This window comes from Trachypithecus francoisi, unplaced genomic scaffold (assembly GCF_009764315.1).
Source record: "Trachypithecus francoisi isolate TF-2019V2 unplaced genomic scaffold, Tfra_2.0 Lachesis_group7, whole genome shotgun sequence".
NCBI lineage: Eukaryota > Metazoa > Chordata > Mammalia > Primates > Cercopithecidae > Trachypithecus > Trachypithecus francoisi.
Window position 1 is genome coordinate 52,144,316 of NW_022681472.1, and position 20,513 is coordinate 52,164,828.

At 45.1% G+C, this 20,513-nt stretch overlaps 1 protein-coding gene across 3 annotated transcripts in view; it reads left to right on the top strand.

The window, feature by feature from the left end:
• The window catches only part of PTDSS1 (phosphatidylserine synthase 1), a 104,332-nt gene that overhangs the window by 45,649 nt on the left and 38,170 nt on the right, over positions 1 to 20,513 (top strand). For all 3 annotated transcript variants that reach the window (XM_033203210.1, XM_033203212.1, XM_033203211.1), the window contains 2 exons: positions 2,872 to 2,937; positions 11,672 to 11,771. In XM_033203210.1, coding sequence (XP_033059101.1) covers positions 2,872 to 2,937; positions 11,672 to 11,771 — 166 coding nt within the window. The remainder of the gene's footprint in view (positions 1 to 2,871; positions 2,938 to 11,671; positions 11,772 to 20,513) is intronic.

Here is a 20,513-nt window from a genome sequence, read left to right on the forward strand (position 1 = left end):
TCCAGAATATGAAGAAAATGTTTTGTTCTCAGATATCAGTAACATTAACCAGACATTAAAAAAGGGAAGCACTTGATCAACACCACACCAATAGTACTATCCATTATCATCAGATTCCTTTACAGTCTTGGACTGCTGATCTTTTTTTCTCCTATAACATCATATTAGAAAAAAATAACAGCATAGTGATGCTGAGTTTTTTAAAAATGAGATTACTGGAAAAATGCAAACGTTTTTATGGTAGAACTGAAGTCATAAATGACATTATTTTTTGAATGAGACTTTTAGCTTTTTCAGACCCAATTGATTTAATTTTCTTTTAAAAAGACCCTTCCTGCAGTCCTCCAGGACAACTGAGATAAGCTTGGGTGTTCCCGCCATTATTCCCCTGGATTCACGTGGGGCCCTAGAGGTGAGGCTTATTCAGACACCATTCGTCAAGTAGGCTGGTCCCAGTGCAGTTCAAAGCAAGCATTTTCATTTGTTTCATTTTTCCTCTTTAGAAACGGCATTTGGGTTTTATAACTAATATGGAATACTGGCATTAATGAGTAGCAACACCAAAAATCTGCCAAAGGTACAAATATAATCTAAGCAGTTAAAAGAGTTAGCTTTTCAGAAGCTGTAAGATTGCTTATTTCATTATTTTTAATGTACTTGCAAACCCCATAAGCAGCGGGCCTCACTTGCCAAGGACGGTAGATCCACACCATGTTGACCTTCTAGCCAGCACCTCTTCTTGTTATCATTCATTATTAACAACAACAACAAAAAATCTCCAGATTCTGGATTCAGCAAACCAAGTTAGACATGTCCAAGTCCTGAGGAGTTAAGCCTAACATTCCCATCTGTTCTTTTTGTTATGACCAGAATGGAAAAGAAGAGTGGGTAAGCCAGCAGCCCTTTGAAACTTCATAAATCAGTGGTCTATTGCAGTCATTATCTCATAAATCCTGTTTTTTCTTAATGGTGTAGAGTCTCCATTTAAAATGTAATTTAATTCAAGACTTTACAGTTTTTTTCAGGAAATATTCACTGCAGCTCTTTCATAAAATTAAGAGCAATCAATAAAGTCAGTAAGAATGGAAAGAAGTTTCTTCTTAGAACAAAATAGCAAATCACATATGATTTATCATGAAATTTCAGTATTAAACATTCCAAAACAAAAACTAGACACTAAAAATCCAATGCTTTGAACTCTTGAGAGATCCTCAAAATTTTACAATACCCTATGGATTTCTCCACAACTCTCTTTGTTTAAAACATCAGGCACTTCCTGTGCCCTTAACACTGTTTGAGGCAGTTCCCATGTAAGGAGGTTCTTTGACAAGTTACTTGGAAAGATGGACGTGCTGCTAATGGATTTTAACACAGCCACCCCATTTAGCAAATGTTAGGGCCCAAGAGGAGGGTTTAGAGGCTTCAGTGTAAATCGTACACACCACATCTCCAGCTTCTTCCTTCTTTATTAGACTTTCACACGAATCTGCTTTGAGAAGATATTTGAGTGAACATGCTTTTAATCTGATAATATAAAGTACAATATAAGGAAATGGGTCCAGTTAGAGGGTAAAGTAGCTAAAATGGTCAAGATATATTATGTCATGACAATATGAAGTTAGAGGAAAAGCTACATTCTTTATAATTAGAATTCTTCACTCTGGTCTTTGGGGTGAGGAGATAGTAGTTTATGGATGAGCTTCAGGTATCTGTGAATCCCCTGAACTTAAATGCAAAGTGTTATGCCTTTATCATAGCTTTCGTCAAATCCTCAAAGAGTTAGTGACCCCAAAAAGATGATGAGTTTCTGGTTCAGATGCTGCTGCTGAAGGGGTGGCTTGAGTTTCAGGGGTACTTCCAAGACTCCAAGCCATGCTGTCCCACACAGAAGCCACTCCCCACCTATGGCTGTTGAGCACAGAGATGTGCTCAGCCCACAATGAAACGTGCTGTGCATGGAAGCTACCCACCAGACTTTGAAGAGTTGGGGCCAAAACAGAATATAAAATACCTCATTATAATGTTTTAATATATTTGTTTAAATATTAGTTTAACATATTAATAAAATGGATTTTATATGTTCCTTTTTACTTTTTTAACACGTCTACTGGAAAATTTAAAATTGCATTTATGGCTTGCATTACATTTCTACCGGATGGTGCTGTTCTGAGCCTTTCAACACCATGTCATTGCCTGTTTTTTTCTGAACTTGTCAGTAACATTCCAAGTAATTGGCACTCAATGGCAGTGAGATATAGCTGGGGTCCCATTCCAGTTTCTGAAAGCCAAAAATCTGTATATTTTTGCCTGGTTACAATCAGCAACCTTTGTCCTGGAGAGAACCAGAGGAGACAACCAATGGACAGTGCTGCTCACTCTCTGGAGTCACCTCCACGGAGCTAGACATGCAAACACCCAGCCGGGGTTGCTTTGGGCAGGGCTGTGGAAGTCTTACCGCTGAATCCAGACTGCCTTTGCCAATCATCTGGCTCTTTTTAGTTTTTTTGTCTGTTTGTTTGTTTGTTTTATAAGGCTACTCGAGTGAAGCAGTGGGAGTGGAAAAGGAACAAAGAAATCTGTAAATGGTTGTGATCAGTTAGTTGCAAACACCCTGGCACTCAGACCAGACAATAATCTGGCTCTTTAAATGATGCTCCCCCCTCCCTCCAGCCTAACCCAAACGCTGAATCTCTTACAGGAATGTTGTAACAGGCACTGGCTTTCTCTTCTCTTGAACAGAACTAGACCAGGCAGCCTGACATGGGACACGGAGGGACGGTTTTTACATTCACTCTGTCAAAGTGATTTAATTATGTCCTGACTTGCTGGTCTTCCAGCAGCTCTCAATGAATTCCAACTTTGTTCTTTCAGACAGTACTACGCTTACCTCACCGACACACAGTGCAAGCGCGTAGGAACACAGTGCTGGGTGTTTGGGTGAGTAATCTGTTATTGTGGAGATTTAAAAACCACTTAAGCCCTAAATTTATTTGGGTATTTCTTGACCCTGTGTTAACAGCCTTTCAGTATAACTTTTCTGTGAAGGCAGGTGGACAAGATTTTATTTATATGTATGTGTATATACATATATATATATATATATACACACACACACACACACATACATACACCCATTATAGAGAAGAAATTACTTTTCACAGATATTTAAACAGTACATTCTCCCAATTAAAAAGTAATACATGCACAATGATAAAAATTCAGTAAAGGATCTAGAAGGAACTGAATGAAGATCACCCAAAGAAGTCAACCATTTAGAGATAATTGTTGTTAATATTTTAATGTCATTCCTTTCCATTTTTCTGTGTGTGTGTGTGTGTGTTTCTAGCTGTCGTCTAGATTCTGAAGGGTGACATAGTTTTAAAGGCTAAAAATGTTGATACTCAGGTTAGATTTAGGAAGGTTCCTCCTGACCCCTAGAAGACTAAGGGCCATTGTCATTTGTTTCTCATAAGTTCTGTGTTGTAAGCTTGATTTTCATATCCAAAGTGGTTGCAGCGTAAAGGGTGATAAGATGGATTTGGTTTCCTTTGTTCATGATATAGCAGGAGGGAGGATTCACACATCTCCCAGATTTCTGACAGAGCAGAGGCAGCGCTCCCGCTTCTTGTGTGAGGGCCCTGTGTCCTGGAAGAAGGGATGTGGGCCACTCCTTCTAAAGGATTGTCCAAGGAGGAAATGGGCTTTCCTGCATTTGGACTCTTCTCTCCCACTCACACATTCTTTCCACGTGCATTTCACTTTCATATTTAAAAGTCTTTAGCAAGGTCTTATTATTCTGCTGTGGAGTAGATTTCTTTTTCCACAGAATTGTATCGATTTACGTGTTGAGGAAAATAGGTGGGTCAGAGAGAGAGGTCGTGTTATGACAAGTTTCTTTCTAATTGGACAACCATAAAACACCATCCACACGGAGGGAGAAATGGCAAAGGTAAACTCCACTATGGCAGCTCATGCCTGTAATCTCAGCAATCTAGGAGGCTGAGGTGGGAGGATCACTTGAGGCCAGGAGTTTGAGACCAGCCTGGGTAACATAGTGAGACATTGTCTCCACACAAAGTGTTTTAAGTCGGCCAGGCATGATGGCACATGCCTGTAGTCTGTGACTCTGGAGGCTGAGGCAGAAGGATCACTTGAACCCAGGAAGTCAAGGCTGCAGTGAGCTATGATTGTGCCTCTGCACTCCCACCCGGATGACAGAGCAAGACCTTGTCTCTCTCTCTCTTTTTTTTTTTTTAAGAAAAAAAAAAAAAGGAAAAAAGTAAACTATGCCGAAGAGTGATAAACACTGCCCCAGAAAGTTGTGGCTTGTTTGAAAGTGATTAAAATATAGTGAAATGCAAAGGAGGGATCATTGGGCTAACTTAGTGTGCTTTACTGAGAATTGAGAACTCCCGGAACAGTGTGATATCAAGATTGATGAATCTTGTGAGAACCAGTGAGCTGTGCTGAAAAATAATAAAGCCCTCCTCATAAATCACACCCAGTGGATCCTCCTGTGAGCGTGAACAACCGTGAGAGCTGCCCCCTGCACGGTCCACACTGCCAGCTAGGGAAGGTGAAACGGAACTACAACCTCCCGCTCTCCTGACCCCGGAGGCCACCCACTTCCTTCCTCTGCCCCAGCTCTATCTCCCCGACATTTTGTCATTATTTTCTCTCCTATCAAAACAGAAAACACTTAAGTGTGTGGTTTCCTTTAATCACTAGTAGCTGCTTTATAGCTTTCTTTTCACTAGTTTTGGAATGATCTCAGACTTTGGTAAGGTGGAGAAATGAGAGGGAGCAGTCCCCTAAATAGTGACTTTCTGAATGTTGCCTTTTGGGAGGTGGAAGGGGAAAGGCAAAGATCAAATAGGACTACCCACCTGGGGCTCTTTCCCAGCACTCCAAACTTTTTCTCCTGAAGAGGGTACTTTCTCTTCTATAAAGATGCTATCCTCAAAATGGTTTTATGAATTACTTGCTGTTGTAGCTAAATACATGTCATCCCTAACAGTTGTGCCATAGACTGAGCTTTTAAACCTTTTATATGAAAGGTGTTGCACTCAGCAAAGAGAGGGCGCCATCCAGCAAGGGAATGGGATCCCTAACAGGGAGAAAGCAGCCACGGGGAAAGGTGGGCTGTTTCTCTGTTTAGATGTCACATGGTATTCCTTCAGCTCGGTGGGAGTTTTGGGGCCAGACTGATGTGAACAAATTCCCCAGGTATGGGGTTTATGTCATCTTTGTCTTGTCCCCACTCCACCCCAATTAGAATTGAGCTTCTCTGCCTCAAAAAGAGTATTGGCCCAGTTTAAATAGAAGCAGTGTTTTTTCACCTGGTCCTAGGAGGAAGGTGGCCAAGAGTCTGCTGGAACAGCAGTGCACAGTTGGCTTTTCCTTTTCCTGGGAGTGCATGGGGTGGACCCTCACGGGAGAGTGAGCCTACCCTGCCTGAGGGCCCAGGACTGTATCCTGCCTCCCAGAGGCAGCCAGAGCTGCTCCTCACCTGACCAGTTTCCTCACTGCCTGTTATCCCACCTCTGCTAATGTGTCCATCACAATAAGATCCCACCTCTGCTAATGTGTCCATCACAATAAGTTCCCACCACTGCAGCTCTCCAAGGTCAGTTCCAAACCAGCCAGTCCTTTCCCCATCCTCTTCTCAGATCTTCTGTACAGTATCTGCCTTCTTGAAACTGTCCTCTTCCCTCTGCAACATCTGTCCTGGATTTCCTCTCACTTTTCTCTTTTCGATCCCCTTTGTTGAATTCCCATTCTACCCGTCTCTCCTCCTTACAATTTTTCATAATTGTGCTTTTGTTCTGTTGTTCTTCCAGGCCCATAGTTCAGGTTTTCTTTCTTTTTAAATTTTATTTCTTTTGAGACAGGGTCTTGCTGTGTTGTCCAGGCTGGAGTTGAGTGTCAGTGATCACAGCTCACTGCAGCCTTGACCTTCCAGGCTCAAGCAGTCCTCCCATGTCAGCCTCCCAGGTAGCTGGGACTATAGGCATGCACCACAATGTCCAGCTAATTATATTTTAGTTTTTGTAGAGACAGGGTTTCACCATGTTGCCCAGGCTGGTCTTGAACTCCTGGGCTCAAGCAGTCCTCCCACCTTGACCTCTCAAAGTGCTGGGATTACAGGCATGGGCCATTACCCAGCCCAGACTGTCTGTCTAAAGGGTAGATGCAGCTGTGAGCATGAGCTTCCTTCTAGGAAGAGGGCGCAAACACAGGGCAACAGGTGTCAGGAGAGGGGTCCCTTCCCAGCACAAGGGCATCACCACCGTCCTGCTGGTATAGCTTTATAGCCAGTTCCCCTTCTCCTCATGACTGTGTCTGTTCATCCTCCCTGTATCTTGCCACACCCCATCCCCTGCACTCAAGTACACCTCCACTGACATCTCAGAAGCTCTGACAGTAGTTACAAAGCTTTTTTTTTTTTTTAGCAGCTGACCCCCTGTGTTCAAGTGGCATCTTGCCCCAAATCCTACTAAGTATCTAAACGACTAAGCAGAACAGTTCTGGGTTTGCCACCCAAGACCCACTTCTCCCCTCCCCTCCTTGCCCCGGGGATTCTTTGGAAGTTAGAAAGTTCAGAGGAGCACAGTAGGAATTGTTTCTATTGTTTATGCCACACTTAGCTCTTGCTTCCTCCAAAAAGGTGTCTTTGCCCCCGCTAATCAGAACTAGAAGCTCACTCCTGAACTTGGAGAACGCTTCGTGTCATCCTGTGTGATTGTGTGGTCATTGAGCTAACATGGATACACGTCTCCATCCATGTTATTGGAGGCCGGCCCCTGGCTGCCAGGAGAGGGGCTCACCCACCCTCTGAGCCGTCCAGGGATTGCTTTTGCAGCTGTGGAGCAGTGCATGTGCGATGCAGCAGCCAGGTACCCGGCCTCCATGTCCCTGGCATTGCTGTGGCATCCTCAGAATCCACGTGCAGTCTTGTTGGCAAGCCAAAAACTCCTCTTCTGCTTCTCAAGTTTGACTCACACACACTAGCCTAGAGCTTTCATCCCCCCAGATTCCTACAACAACCCTGCTACCATGCCTGCTTCACTCAGCTCACCGAAGAGCTCCTGACTGTGGGCTCTGCATTAATATCATCTTTTTTCCCACCTTGTGGAGCTGGCTCCACAAATCGGGGGTGCTGGGAGTATGTGCGCAAGTAACCAGCCCTAGGTCAGGAATCTCTAGTGCCTGCTCCCAGCAGAAGCACCTCAGACTGCCCAAATGTTTATTTACCTTTTAACCTTGCTAAATCAAGATACATGATGGTGGATGGCACCAAAGGGAATGGAGGCCCTGACTGAATTCCATTAAGTCACAATTTGGCCACCTAGCTTATCCTGGGAAAGTTCAAAGAGATTTAAAGTTGAACTGAGTAAAGGGACCTATTGCTGAGCTGTGCGGAGGAACCCCCAGCCCCTCTGGGGGTGAGGAGGTAGGAGGAGGTAGGTGGTCTCACACTGGTAGGCTTAATACAGGCTCCCACTGTGCTCAAGCCTTGGGCCTCAGCCCTAAACTAGCCACCCTCTGAGTCTTGGTAGAAAAGTAATGTTAGCCTTCTGGAAGGATGCTATTGATTAGGACTCCCTCTAGTGGGCCAGAAGTAATGGTGGGGGGCAGTTGCTGGTGGTTACAGGAGCCCATGTGATCGTTGGGTTCTCACCACTTCTCACCATCTCCACAGCCCCAACCTGAGTCCCCGTGTCTGGATGAGTGCAGTAGCCTCCCTGCTTCTGCTCTTGTCTTCTCACACAATTCTGTTCAGCCAGCAGAAGATTTTCGAATATTCATCACCATGCTGTTCACAATAGCAAAGACATGGAACCCACCTAGGTGCGCATCAGTGGTGGACTGGATAAAGCAAATGTGGTACACAGACACCATGGAGTAATCGCCATAAAAAAGAATGAGATCATGTCCTCTGTAGCAACATGGGTGCAGCTGGAGGCCATAATCCTAAGCAGGAACAAAAAACCAAATACCGCATATTCTAACTTAAAAGTGGGAGCTAAACATTGAGTACACATGGACATAAACATCAGTGTAATAGACACTGCTCACTACTAGGGAGGGAGGAAGCGAGGCATGGGTGGGAAAACTACTTGCTGGGTACTATGCTCACTACCTGGGTCCAATATACACATGTAGCATTCCTCCACATGTACCCGCTGTATGTAAAATAAAAGCTGAAAATTATATATATAATATATATATATATTAAGCAAACTGACTAGGCAGGGTGGCTCATGCCTGTAATCCAAGCACTTTGGGAGGCCAAGGCGGGCGAATCACGAGGTCAGGAGGTCGAGACTATCCTGGCCAACATAGTGAAACCCTTTCTCTATTAAAAATACAAAAAATTAGCCAGGTGTGGTGGCATGCGCCTGTAGTTCCAGCTACTCAGGAGGCTGAGGCAGGAGAATCTCTTGAACCCAGGAGGCAGAGGTTGTAGTGAGCTGAGATTGCACCACTGCACTCCAGCCTGGGCGACAGAGTGAGACTCTGTCTCAAAAAAATAAAATAAAATTACATATATATATGGAGAGAGAGAGAGAAAACCATGTTAAACCCTCTGCTCTAGACCCTCTAGGATCCCCTCAGACTAAAAGCCAAGCCTAAGGGTGGCCTTCTATGTCCATGTTATCCTGACCTCAACTCAGCCCTTTCCCCTGATTCCTGGCCCTTCCTTGTGCCTTTCCCATGCCCAGGCCTCAGTCCGGGACTCTCCACATTTACATAATCCCATAGCCAACCCTCTCACCTCCTCCTAGCCACCTTGTCATGAGATGTGCCCACACACACGGACAATGGCTTAGCTAAGACTCCTCAGCACATTGAAGCAAATCATATCCTAAAGTCGCTAACTCAAAAGCACTGGTCTTCAGAAAAAACTTCAGGTTGGCCAGGCGCAGTGGCTCATACCTGTAATCCTAGCACTTTGGGAAGCTGAGATGGGTGGATCACTTGAGCTCAGGAGTTCAAGACCAATCGGGGTAACATGGCAAAACCATGTCTCTACAAAAATACAAACATTAGCTGGGCGTGGTGTCATGAGCCTGTAATCCCAGCTACTTGGGAGGTAGAAGAATTGTTTGAGCCTGGGAGGTGGAGGTTGCCGTGAGTCGAGATCATGCCACAGCATTCCAACCTGGGCAACAGAGTCAGGGACAGTCTCAAAAAATTAAAAAAACAAAAAAATAAAAATAAAAATAAACTTCAGGTCATTATGAAGCCAATGATTGGATTCTGGCCAGTATTTTCTTAAAATGAAATAGAATAGAAAAATATCAGAATAAGGATGCAAATTGTCTTATGAAGCTTTTGTTTCAGTGAGTGATTGTGTGTGTGCGCTCCTGTATACTGAATCACAGTGAAAATTGTGTTTCTTGCCATGGTTCTTAATGCGTCTTAGATCACAAAAGTTTGAGAAACACAGCTTTAGTAGGCCAATCAGCATGCTTTTAAAAGGGGCCTGAGGCTGGCTCATGCCTGTAATCCCAGCACTTTGGGAGGCTGAGGTGGATGGATCATTTGAGGTGAGGAGTTCCTGACCAGCCTGGCCAACATGGTGAAACCCTGCCTCTACTAAAAATACAAAAATTAGCTGGGTGTAGTGGCACGCACCTGTAGTCCCAGCTACTCAGGAGGCTGAGGCAGTAGAATCGCTTGAACCAGGGAGGCAGAGGTTGCAGTGAGCCGAGATTGTGCCATTGCACTCCAGCCTGGGCGACAGAGCGAGACTCCATTAAAAAAAAAAAGTAGGGGCCCTCAAGTCTAGTTGAATATTCAGAAATCTTTCATAATAAACTCAGGGTGTTCTGTCTGGCTTATGGGTAGGTAATCACACTTATGTCCTGGGCTCAACACTCCCAGCATAGGAGTTCTTCAGGAAGTCCCAACCAAAGATAAAATCATCCTTTTTATGTCTCCTCACTGCACAGGCTGGAATACCAAACATGTAACTGCCACCTAGCCTCTTAATCACAGTCTAGACTTCAGAAGTACAGTGAAAAAACCTGGCTTCCTCCACTGAAATGATGCTTTCTCACATGTGATACGTTTTGTGGAGCAGCACTTTAAAGATTCAAGCCAACCACTCTTAAACCTTATTTGGTTTGGGCTAGGGGAAAAGATAGCCCCAGACTCTCTAAAGACACATTCAGGAGACTTTCTGTTGATTTTTCTGCTCTGCTGATGTGGTTCTAACTCCAGGCATTCAGGCCTTCAGCTGTTTAGAGCCATCTACACTGTTGATGATGGCAGTGACCACTGTGTCTGCCAGTAAGCTGGGGTGCCAAAGGCCTTCTTAGCCCTTCTTGCCTTTTTTTTTTTTTTTTTTTTTGAGACAGAGCCCCACTCTGTTGCCCAGGCTGGAGTGCAGTGGTGCCATCTTGGCTCACCACAGCCTCCACTTCCCAGGCTCAAGTGATTCTCCTGCCTCAGCCTCCCGAATAGCTGGGACTACAGGTTTGTGCCACCACGCCTGGCTAATTTTTGTATTATTGGCAGAGATGGGGTTTTACCATCTTGGTCAGGCTGGTCTTGAACTCCTGACTTCAAGTGATCCACCCGCCTCAGCCTCCCAAAGTGCTGGGATTACAGGTGTGAGCCACCGTGCCCTGCCCCTTCTTGCCTTTTTAGAAAACATCTGTGTGAGTACACCATTCCTGGAATGTCCAGATCTTATCTTGAGCAAGGAATGCATAAAATGGACTTGTCTGAAATCACTATTCTTATGCTGCCTGGGATCTCATTACCAACTATGTCAACCTCACCTCATCCATTCTTACCTCCAAGTCCTGAACCTTTAGAAAGGCCCAATTTTTATAGCCATAAATGAAGATACAGAACACAAGAGTGGCTTTTTTAATGCCTTAAAGGGGAAATATGAAGTGCGTGGCATTTCCTTAAAACAAAAAATTGTATTTAGCACAATCTTTTACATATCAAGAGAAGGTAAAGGGTTTATATTGTCACCAAAAACAGGGGCTGTTTAATCTGGAAATTCTTAGAAGGCAGGGAAGGAATGTGATTAATGCCTTCAAATTATTGAAAGACTCCCTTGGAAGGGTCAAACTCACCCCGTGTGGCAGCCAGCTAGCCTCTTAATCACAGTCTAGACTTCAGAAGTACAGTAAAAAAGCCTTCAGGGTTCCTCCACTGAAATGATGCTTTCTTACCTGTGACATGCTAGGGCAATGTCAGGACCCAGGGTAGGAGGTATAGGAGGCAGATACCAGCCTGAGACAGAGAAAAACTTTCTAACTGCTAAAGAGTTTGACCAGAAAAATAAGCCATCTTGCAAAGGTAGTAGGTTCCCTGTGCCTGAGAGGGTTCCAGCAGAGGCGGCGTGATCACCCACCCTTATGGCAATGGAGGGGCTGAGTTAGGTGATGCCAGTGCCCCTAGCTATTAAAATTTATGAGTCATGATTTTGGTCTGGGAAGAAGGCAGAGGTGAAAAATTCTTTATTATTTCCGAAGTAAATGCCGTTGACTTGAACAGTGTTATTTTGTGGGGTACCTGCTACCAGTGTTTGGGGCAGAAATCACGTGATGAGTTGAACTTTTTGATTCAATCATGCATATTTTGGATAATGTGCATACTCTGGTAAGATGGATTAATACTTAACCTCTGTTCTGTGTCTGATTAGGGTCATTGGTTTCCTGGAGGCCATTGTTTGCATAAAATTTGGACAAGATCTCTTCTCTAAGACCCAAATACTCTATGTTGTGCTTTGGCTTCTTTGCGTGGTAAGTCATTGCATTTTACCCAAAAGCGTTAGCTAAACTCTCATAGTATTGCTTTAAACAGAGGGGGAAGAAAAACCCTCTTGTGTATCAAAGTTCCTTAGAATTTCATAAAAAGATGTTCTGTTGTAATTGTCTGAGACTGGCCACCAGCCTAATTTCAAGAATAAGACACATCTACACAGTATCTGAAATGAGTCACCTGAGCAGGTTACAGTCCAATGCCCTCGTCAGGTACACCCCACGTGCATTTACTTCATTCATGGGAATCTGTCTACACGGGCTACACATTTAGGGACTGCCATGAAGGGACAAGGAAGATCACAGTGCACTTTGCTTTCTCATCATCATGATGTATACATCTTAACATACATATCATTGCACATGGATTTATAAATAAAAGGACATATGGTGATTCATAGGCAATAAAATATGTTTCGGAAGATAATTCAATCCTGCAATTTCTGCCTTCCAGGCCCATGTTATAACCCAAGTCTGGATATAACCTTCCACTCTGAAGGGAAGAGCCCGGAGGGACGCCGGCCTGAGCCCTGGTTCTTTTGCCCTGGGGCTCTTCCCTCACCTTTCAAATGAAGTAAGATAGTACCCAGTTACACATTTTGTGACTGCCATTCTTCATTTAAATATTTGAAGTTATAATTTTGAAGAAAAGTTCTTATTTTATATTTAAGCTTAAGATTTTTCACTTAGCCTAGAAAATGTATTGGGCTTTCTAAATAATCATAGAACATTTCAGCCATGTGCAAGTAGAGAGAATAGATGGCCCCTCATGAACCCATCGGTTATTAACTCAGGGCCAATTGTGTTTCCTCTTATGTTGTACTCATGGCCCCAACCCCTAACTTATTTTGGAACGAATCCACCTTTAATATTTCAGGATGGATCACTAAAAGAAGCTCAGGATGCTTTTTAGGTTTAATGCAACCACTCTACCATTATCATATCTGAAAAAGAATTAACAGTAATTCCTTAATATCATCAAGTACCTAATCAGTGTTCAAATTACTATCTTTTTCTTAAAGCTTGTATTTGCTTAACAATGTATTTGAATCCACATTCACCCATCGTGATTGGCTGGCATGCCTTTTAAGTCTCTTAATCCATAGGTTTTCCTTCTATGGCTAACCCTCTTTCCCTCGAAATTTATCAGTTGAAGAAAGCAGCTCTTTTGTCCTATAGATTTTCCCACAGTCTAGATTTGACTTATTTTTATCCTATCTTGTAATTTAACATATGTCTTTGTCCTCTGTATTTTCTGTAAGTCGGTAATTGGATCTAGAGGCTTAATCACATTTGGGTCTAATTTTTTCTTTTCTTTTCTCTTTTTTGGCAAGACTAACCTTTGTATTTTTAATGTGTCGTTTATCGCCTTTAACGGGATCTATTTTTAGGGTTACTTGTTAGAAATCCTAACTGTGCCAAGGCACAGTGAGCCTGTTCTGTCCTGTTTCATCTTGAACAATAGAAGGGAATAATGATCTCCTTTGTATTTAAACTACAGAATTAATGCCCAAGTATATTTTTCCATGTCAGTGAGACTAAATGTAAGGAATTGGTTAGGGAAATGTGTCAGAAGTGTCCGGAGATTTTCACCGTGCTTCTCTCAGATATATCTCTGGCCTGTGCACCTCAAGTCTGAATTGTAATAGGACCTGACTGCAGGGGGCAGAGGTGGGTGCCGTCTTCACTGGGTACCAGAGAACCACCTGCCCACAGGGAGGGTAAGATAGGCAGTACTCCCAAGACAAGACAGACAACCCTCCTCACCACAGCAAATCACAGACCTCCCAGCTGCCTCCCGACCACTGCCCCCCAGGCAGCAGTGACCAGAAAGGTCTTCTCAGGCCATCTACCCAGGCAGTCCTCTCTGGTCCCTGTCTTAGTCCATTTTCTGTTGCTACAACAGAATACCATGGGCTTGGTAGTTTACAGAGAAATTAAATCACAGTACTTTATTTGGCTCACGGTTCTAACAGCTGGGAAGTCCAAGAGCATGGTACCAGTATCTGGCAAGGGTCACCCCATGATGGAAGGGCAGAAGGTGGAAGTGAGCATGTAAGACAGCAGGAGGTGGGCTGGACTCACCCTTCTTATCAGGAACCCATTCTCACAATCACTAACACACTCCTGTGATAACAATCCCACTCCTGCAATAATAGCATCAATCCATTTATGGGGTGCACTCCTCATGATCTAATCATGTTTTAAAGGCCCCACCTCCCAATATTATTACATTGACAGCTAAGTTTCAACATGAGTTTTGGCAGGGACATTCGAGCCATAGCATTCCACCCCTCACCCCTGCTTCTAACTTACAAAATACATTGATTTCATGCTAGTGGTCCCAAAAGTCTTAACTTGGCCCAGCATCAACTCCAAAGTTCAGAGTCTCATCTAAATCAGATCTGAGTGACAGTCAAGGCACAGTTCATCCTGAGGTGAATTAATCCCACATGGACACCACCACAGTTTCTGGCCTATACCTTCCAGAGTGGTAGCCCAAGCCACACCAAGGTCCACTTGAGCCACAGCCAAGTAGAACTATGCCAGCCGTGAGTGTGTGAAATCAAACAGGTCATCTACTTCCACAATACAATAGTGGGACAGGCATAGGATAGACATTGCAAATCCAGAAGGGAGAAATAGGCAAGAAGAAAGGGATAAGCAGTCCCAAGTAAGTCCAGAACCCAACAGGGAAACATTACATCTTAAAGCTGGAGAACAGTCTCCTTTGACTCCATGTTCGGCATCCTGGCCTGGGGCAGGAGTTGGGCCCCCAGGCCCGGCAGCTCCACCCCTGTGGCTGTGCAGGGTTCGGCCTGTGCTTCCGTTCTTCCAGGCAGGAGTTGCACACTGGCGACCCTACAGTTCTGTGGTGTTGGGGATGACCCTGCTGCCACTGCTTCTCTCTGGTGGCTCCAACCCCACATTTCTCCTTGGCATTGCCCTAGTAGTGACTTTCTGCAGTGGCACTGCCCCTGTGGCGGGTTTTTGCCTAGTCTTCTAGGTAGTTCGCTGCATCCTTTGAAATCTAGGTGGAGGAAGCCATGTCCTCCACAGCTCTTGGATTTTGCATGCCTGCAGAATTAACACCACATGGACACCACCACGGTTTATAGCTTATCCCTCCCAGAGTGGTAGCCCAAGCCATACCAAGGCCCACTTGAGCCACAGCTAAGGCAGCCAAGGAGCGCTCTGCTAGAATGTGGGAGTAGAGTCCCTAGGTAGCCCTGGTCAGTGAGCCCGTGGAGGGCTCCCCAGGCCTGTAACCAAAAACCATTCTGCCCTCTTAGAGCTCTGGGTCTGTGATGGGAGGGGCAGCCTCGAAGATCTCTGAAATGCTTTTGCTTTCAGGGGTCTTCCTCCCATTTTCTTGATGAATAGCACCTGGTTTCTTTTTCCCGTGGTAATCTCTTTAAGAGTCATGTGGCCTTACCCTTAGTGTTTGGAATATGCTTTTTCACTCTTTACATGGCCAGGCTTTGAATATTCCAGATTATTCCATTCTGCTTCCCTTTTAATTATAAATTATCTTTAAGTCATTTATTTCCTCTCGAATTTCATTGTATGCAGTCAGAAGTAGCCACACAGTAGCCCGAATGCTTTGCTGCTTGGCTGTCTTCCACCAGATATCCTAGTTCATTGCTCTTAGGTTGCACATTCCAGAAAACCTTCAGGCATGGACACAATTCAGCCAACGTCTTTGCTACTGTATGACAAGGATGCCCTTTACTGCGCTTTCCAATCCTTGCTCCTCATTTCCATTTGAAACCTCATCAGAATGGCCTTGAAACTGTTCATATTGCTACCAGCATTCTGGTCATGAACACTTAAGTAATCTCTAAGAAGACTGAGGCTTTCCCTCTTTTCTTCTGAGCCGTCACCAGGATCGCCCTTAATGCTCCCTTTACAGCAATACAGGCTTTTTCTAGCCTGTGCCTCCAAATTCTTTCAGCCTCTACCCATTAGCCAGTTCAAAAACTGCTTCCACATTTTCAAATATTTGTTACAGTAACCACCCCCACGTTTTGGTACCAATTTTCTGTCTTAGTCCATTTTCTGTTGCTATAACAGAATACTGCAGACTAAGTAATTTCTAAAGAAAAGAAGTTTATTCCACTCACGGTTTTGGAGGTTGGGAAGTCCAAAAGCATGGCACTGGCATCCAGTGAGGTCATCCCATGGTGGAAGGGCAGAAGGCAGAAACAAGTGCACCAGACAGAGAGGGAAGTGCCAAACTCATGCTTTTTATCAGGAACCCACTCCCACGATAACAGCCTGAATCCATTCGTGAGGGCTTTGCCCTCGTGACCTATCACCTCTTAAAGGCCCCACCTCCTAATACTGTGAAGTTGGCAGTTAAGTTTCAAGGAGAGTTTTGGCAAGGACATTCAAACCATAGCAGTCACCCAGACTGTAGGGACCCCTCTAATTTCTCTTTAAGTTTTAGAGACTTTCTGTTACTTATTTGACACTTAGAATATATCTCCTTACATGGGTAGCCTTTGTGTCTGTGTGATTGTAACTTATTGAGGACATGCACCATTTCTTATGCTCCCATTGACCTCTGCTTCACTTGGTGCAGACCTCTTAGTCCGGGCTTCATTCACAGACAGTTGCTGAGTGCTCCTCCGTGCTGTGCCTGGAGCTCTAGCCACACAGATAGATGACGATGATAAGATTTACTGATGCCTACTATATGCCAGAGACTATTCTAAGCACTTTCATGAATTCCACATTTGATCTTCACACTTTGAGGGAAGGTATTTTCTTAACCCTCTTTTATAGATGAGGAAACGAAGGCACAAAGAAGCTCACTAACTTGCCCAAGGTCACATAGGTAGTTAAGTGGCAGAACCAGGACTCCAACCCAGACATTCTCTCTAGGGAACTGCTGTTCATCACTGCCCTCCAAGGATCTGTGAGTTCAGATGGCAATTAGACATGCAAATTAATTATGTTAATATGTGATAAATACTATAAAAGATGGTGTGCATAAGGCTAAAGGATACTTAGAGCAGCAGACATGCTGGGGGTTAGTGAAGACTCCTTGGTGATATGTGAGCAGGATTTTTAAGGGTTGCAGTGCATGGCTGGCTTTCCCCCAACCTCTCAGGCCCCAGCTAAAAACCTGGAGGCTGCTTCCTGTCCTCCATCACTCTTCGAATCAGCAAGTCTCCAAGCTCTGTTAATCCGACAGTGTAGCTGAACTCCATCTCCTCTCCATTCCCACTGCCCCTGCGGCTGTCAGAGCACCCATTTTCGTGCCGTTCTGCCCTCCAAATCCATTCTCCTTGCTGCTGTCAAAATGATCTTCCAGATTCAGAACTCAGTCTCTTTACCCTGCTAAGAACCATTCTCTCTGGTTGGGGGCTTGAGAGGGCACAATAACACAATCTTTTTCCCCACCTGAGTTAAAAAATAAGTAAGAGATAAGCAAGATAGAGGAAAGATATGGGGATCAGAGTAGCGTCTTCATTACTGAGAATTCACCTTTTCTAGGAAATGCTGGCTTCTTTAGAGTCACCAGTCAAGGTGTGACTCCTCCCCAGGGAAGGAGTGAGGGGTGGAGGGAAGCAGTGAAGCTTCCTCCACACAGGAAGAAACTTCAAGAAGGAAGAAGGCTCCCCACCATGAAACTTCCCAGTGAATATGCAATCTGCTCGTGTGTTCAGGACCTTCATAGTGGGAGCATGCCATCACATCTGCCCACGTGTACTCTATTCTCAGGCTGCGCTTGTCTGCTGGTAGTTACCTAAACAAGTCATCCTTTCAGACTTCTTTTGCCCTTCGCAGGCTGTTTTCTCTGCCTGATCTGAAAGACTTTCCCTGCCTTATCTACGTGGTGAAACTTATACTCCAAAACCAACTTAAACATATGCCCCCCATGAAATATGCTCTGACTTCCAAGGCAAGTAGATAGCTCCCTCCTTGGGACCAGTAGCGCTTTGTATGTAACTCTCAGTTCTAACCCCAGTGCAATGGAATTTGTTTTGTTTCTATCTGTCTTCTCCACACTGCACTCCTTGCTCAGAAAAAATAAGTTGAGTCATCCTTTTGGCCCCACTGTCTCAAGCACAGTGCCTGGTGCATAGGAAGCACTCGGCAGCTTCGTGGAGAAAAAAGGAATGAGTTCAAGAGACAAAGACTTGCGACATACAGGTGACCGGTGGCCAGGGGACAAACATACAAAGACAGGAAGCTGTGAGAGTGCCCAGCGGCTCACAAAGGTGGTGACCTGTTTGAGGAGTGACAGTGAAGAGAACGAGTTGGATGAAGAGTAGGACAGGGTCCCCAGCTCAGGAAGGGCTTTGTGCGGCTGTAGTTGGAGTCCCAGTGATTTTTAAGTGGGGAAACAATGTGGTCTGATCTGTGTCTCATGGAGAAACACCATGGAGGCTGGGAGAGTCTAGAGGGAAGATGGGTTGGGGGCAGGAGGTGCAGTCAGAGGTGCTGCCAGGCCTACTTGACAAGTAACCGAAGCTGAACCAAGGCAGAGGCATTGAATTTGGAGAGGAAGGGCTGGATCTGAGAGTTGTTTAAGGAATCTGCTCAACAGGATGCCGTTCCTCTTGTGATAGCTGGGAGGCACTTGAGTGCCACTCCAAAGGTTCTAATTAGTGCCACTGGGTGGCCACCAGTGTTAGTGACAGATTGGAGGATATAGGAGAAGCCCATTGAAAGGAGATCGTGAATTTGGTTCAGGGGATTTGGGTTTGAGGAACCTTTAGAATTTACAGGTGGAAGTGTCCTGTTTGATGGGAAATTCTAATCTATCAGTAACACTGGAAAGATTTATTTCCACGTTGGTGGAAATAAAATACTTGGGAGGAGCCCATGTGGAGGGCGTGGTTGGAGTCCTGGAATTAGGTTATGAGCTAGGGAAACATGCCTCTGGGAGAGGAGCTGACTGAGGCTGGGATTCCTTAATAAGAGGTCAGGCCGGGGACGATGAGCAGGATTTTGAAGACAAGCAGAATCTCTGATTAGACTTACCAGTGATGAGACATGAGAGATGGACCTGGCCTGAAAAGAGGCCCTGAGACGGGATGATTAGGGGTCTCCACTGCCTCCCTTTAAAGAAGAACAGAAACAAGGTCCTGGCACTTTTAATATTCCTGACCTTTATTATAAAGAGCAAGATTGATCTCAGACTTAGGAGTAGAGGCGAACATTATTAAATAAGAGAGCTTCAAGTTACACTATGACTTCTGCACCACTCAGAGAAGCAAAGCCCCTAATTACTCCCCTGGCCTGGTAAGAGAATGCACACGGAGGAGCTTGAGATTAATGCAGAAGCAAAGATCCCGGGTGCTGGTTAGTAAGCTTTTCCAGGAGCATGGTTGTCTGCTCGGCTGTCATTAATTTGAATGCTCATTACCATAATGTAGATAGAAGCCAAGCTGGGGTCCTGCGCCCTCGTTGCCACCAGCCCCCGTGGTCCTGGACAGCCTGGCTGTCATCCCATGTAGTTTCTTCTCGCTCCCCCGCCCTTTCTTTAAACGACTTGTGCAATTGCTATTTTAAATCTGAGCCTTGACATTTTCAGTGGGTACGTACCTAGATTTCCACAGGTGTGATTGCAACCTGTAAATTACCGGCTTCCGTTTCCTGGGACAAGTGTAAAATGGGCCTCTTTGTACGCAGGTGAAGTAGATTTGGCAATCACAACAGACCCTCTGTGTGACGATTGTGAGGATAAGCACCTGTCGTTCTCCACTTGCCTGCCGTTTGCCGCTGGAGGGAGCGGCAGCTGCCACTGCCTGTCCTATTGGGCCTGGGGCTGGGGAAGGGAAGAGTCACGCGTGCCTGCCCTCTGGTGGTCAGAGTTTGCAATGACACTTCTAGTGGAGGGACCCGCCTCCCCACAGCCCTCTGGTTTGGGGAGGTGGAACCTAACCCCCCTACCCGCTGTGTGAAACCCAGAATGTCCTGTTTTGCTCTTTGTAAGGGGCCTAACGCATACACAGGCTTACACTCTGCAAATCATTTCTAGTCCTTCCCACTCTTTCCATGCCATGAAAATGACACACTTAACGTTAGTATATATAAGAAATCTGGGCAAGCATTAGAGTATGTTAAAGGTTGGAAGTCATTTTCACTTTGTAGTTTTAATGTATTCATTCGTGGCCTAATTTTTTGATGGATATGAGCTTTTTAAAAAATCCCTTTGGGAGGCCGAGGCAGGCGGATCACGAGGTCAGGAGATCGAAACCATACTGGTAGAGATGAAAAACCCGTCTCTACTAAAAATTAGCCGGGCGTGGTGGCGGGTGCCTGTAGTCCCAGCTACTCGGAGGCTGAGGCAGGAGAATGGCATGACCCGGGAGGCGGAGCTTGCAGTGAACCGAAATTGCGCCACTGCACTCCAGCCTGGGCGACAGAGCGAGACTCTGTCTCAAAAAAAAAAAAAAAAAAATTCCCTAATCTGTAGGTATATGCCAGTTTGCACGAGGGTTTCATAGGAAATGAACCAGTGGCGTTGCTTGTGCTTCTCATTCTGTCTCCACACTGCCACTGTTCCTGCTTCCACGTAACTGGCACGGAAGAGGATGGCTAGCCGGAGTGTTGCGCTCCTTTCTTTTTTGGAACTAGGATGGCACTGTGTATCCGGCAGCTACCAGGAAATGTCGCTGATAAAGGAACTGGGCCAAAGCTAGACTGCAAGCTGCCATGATGAGAATTCACAGCCCCTGCCTTCCCACCCTACCACCAGACTGTGGC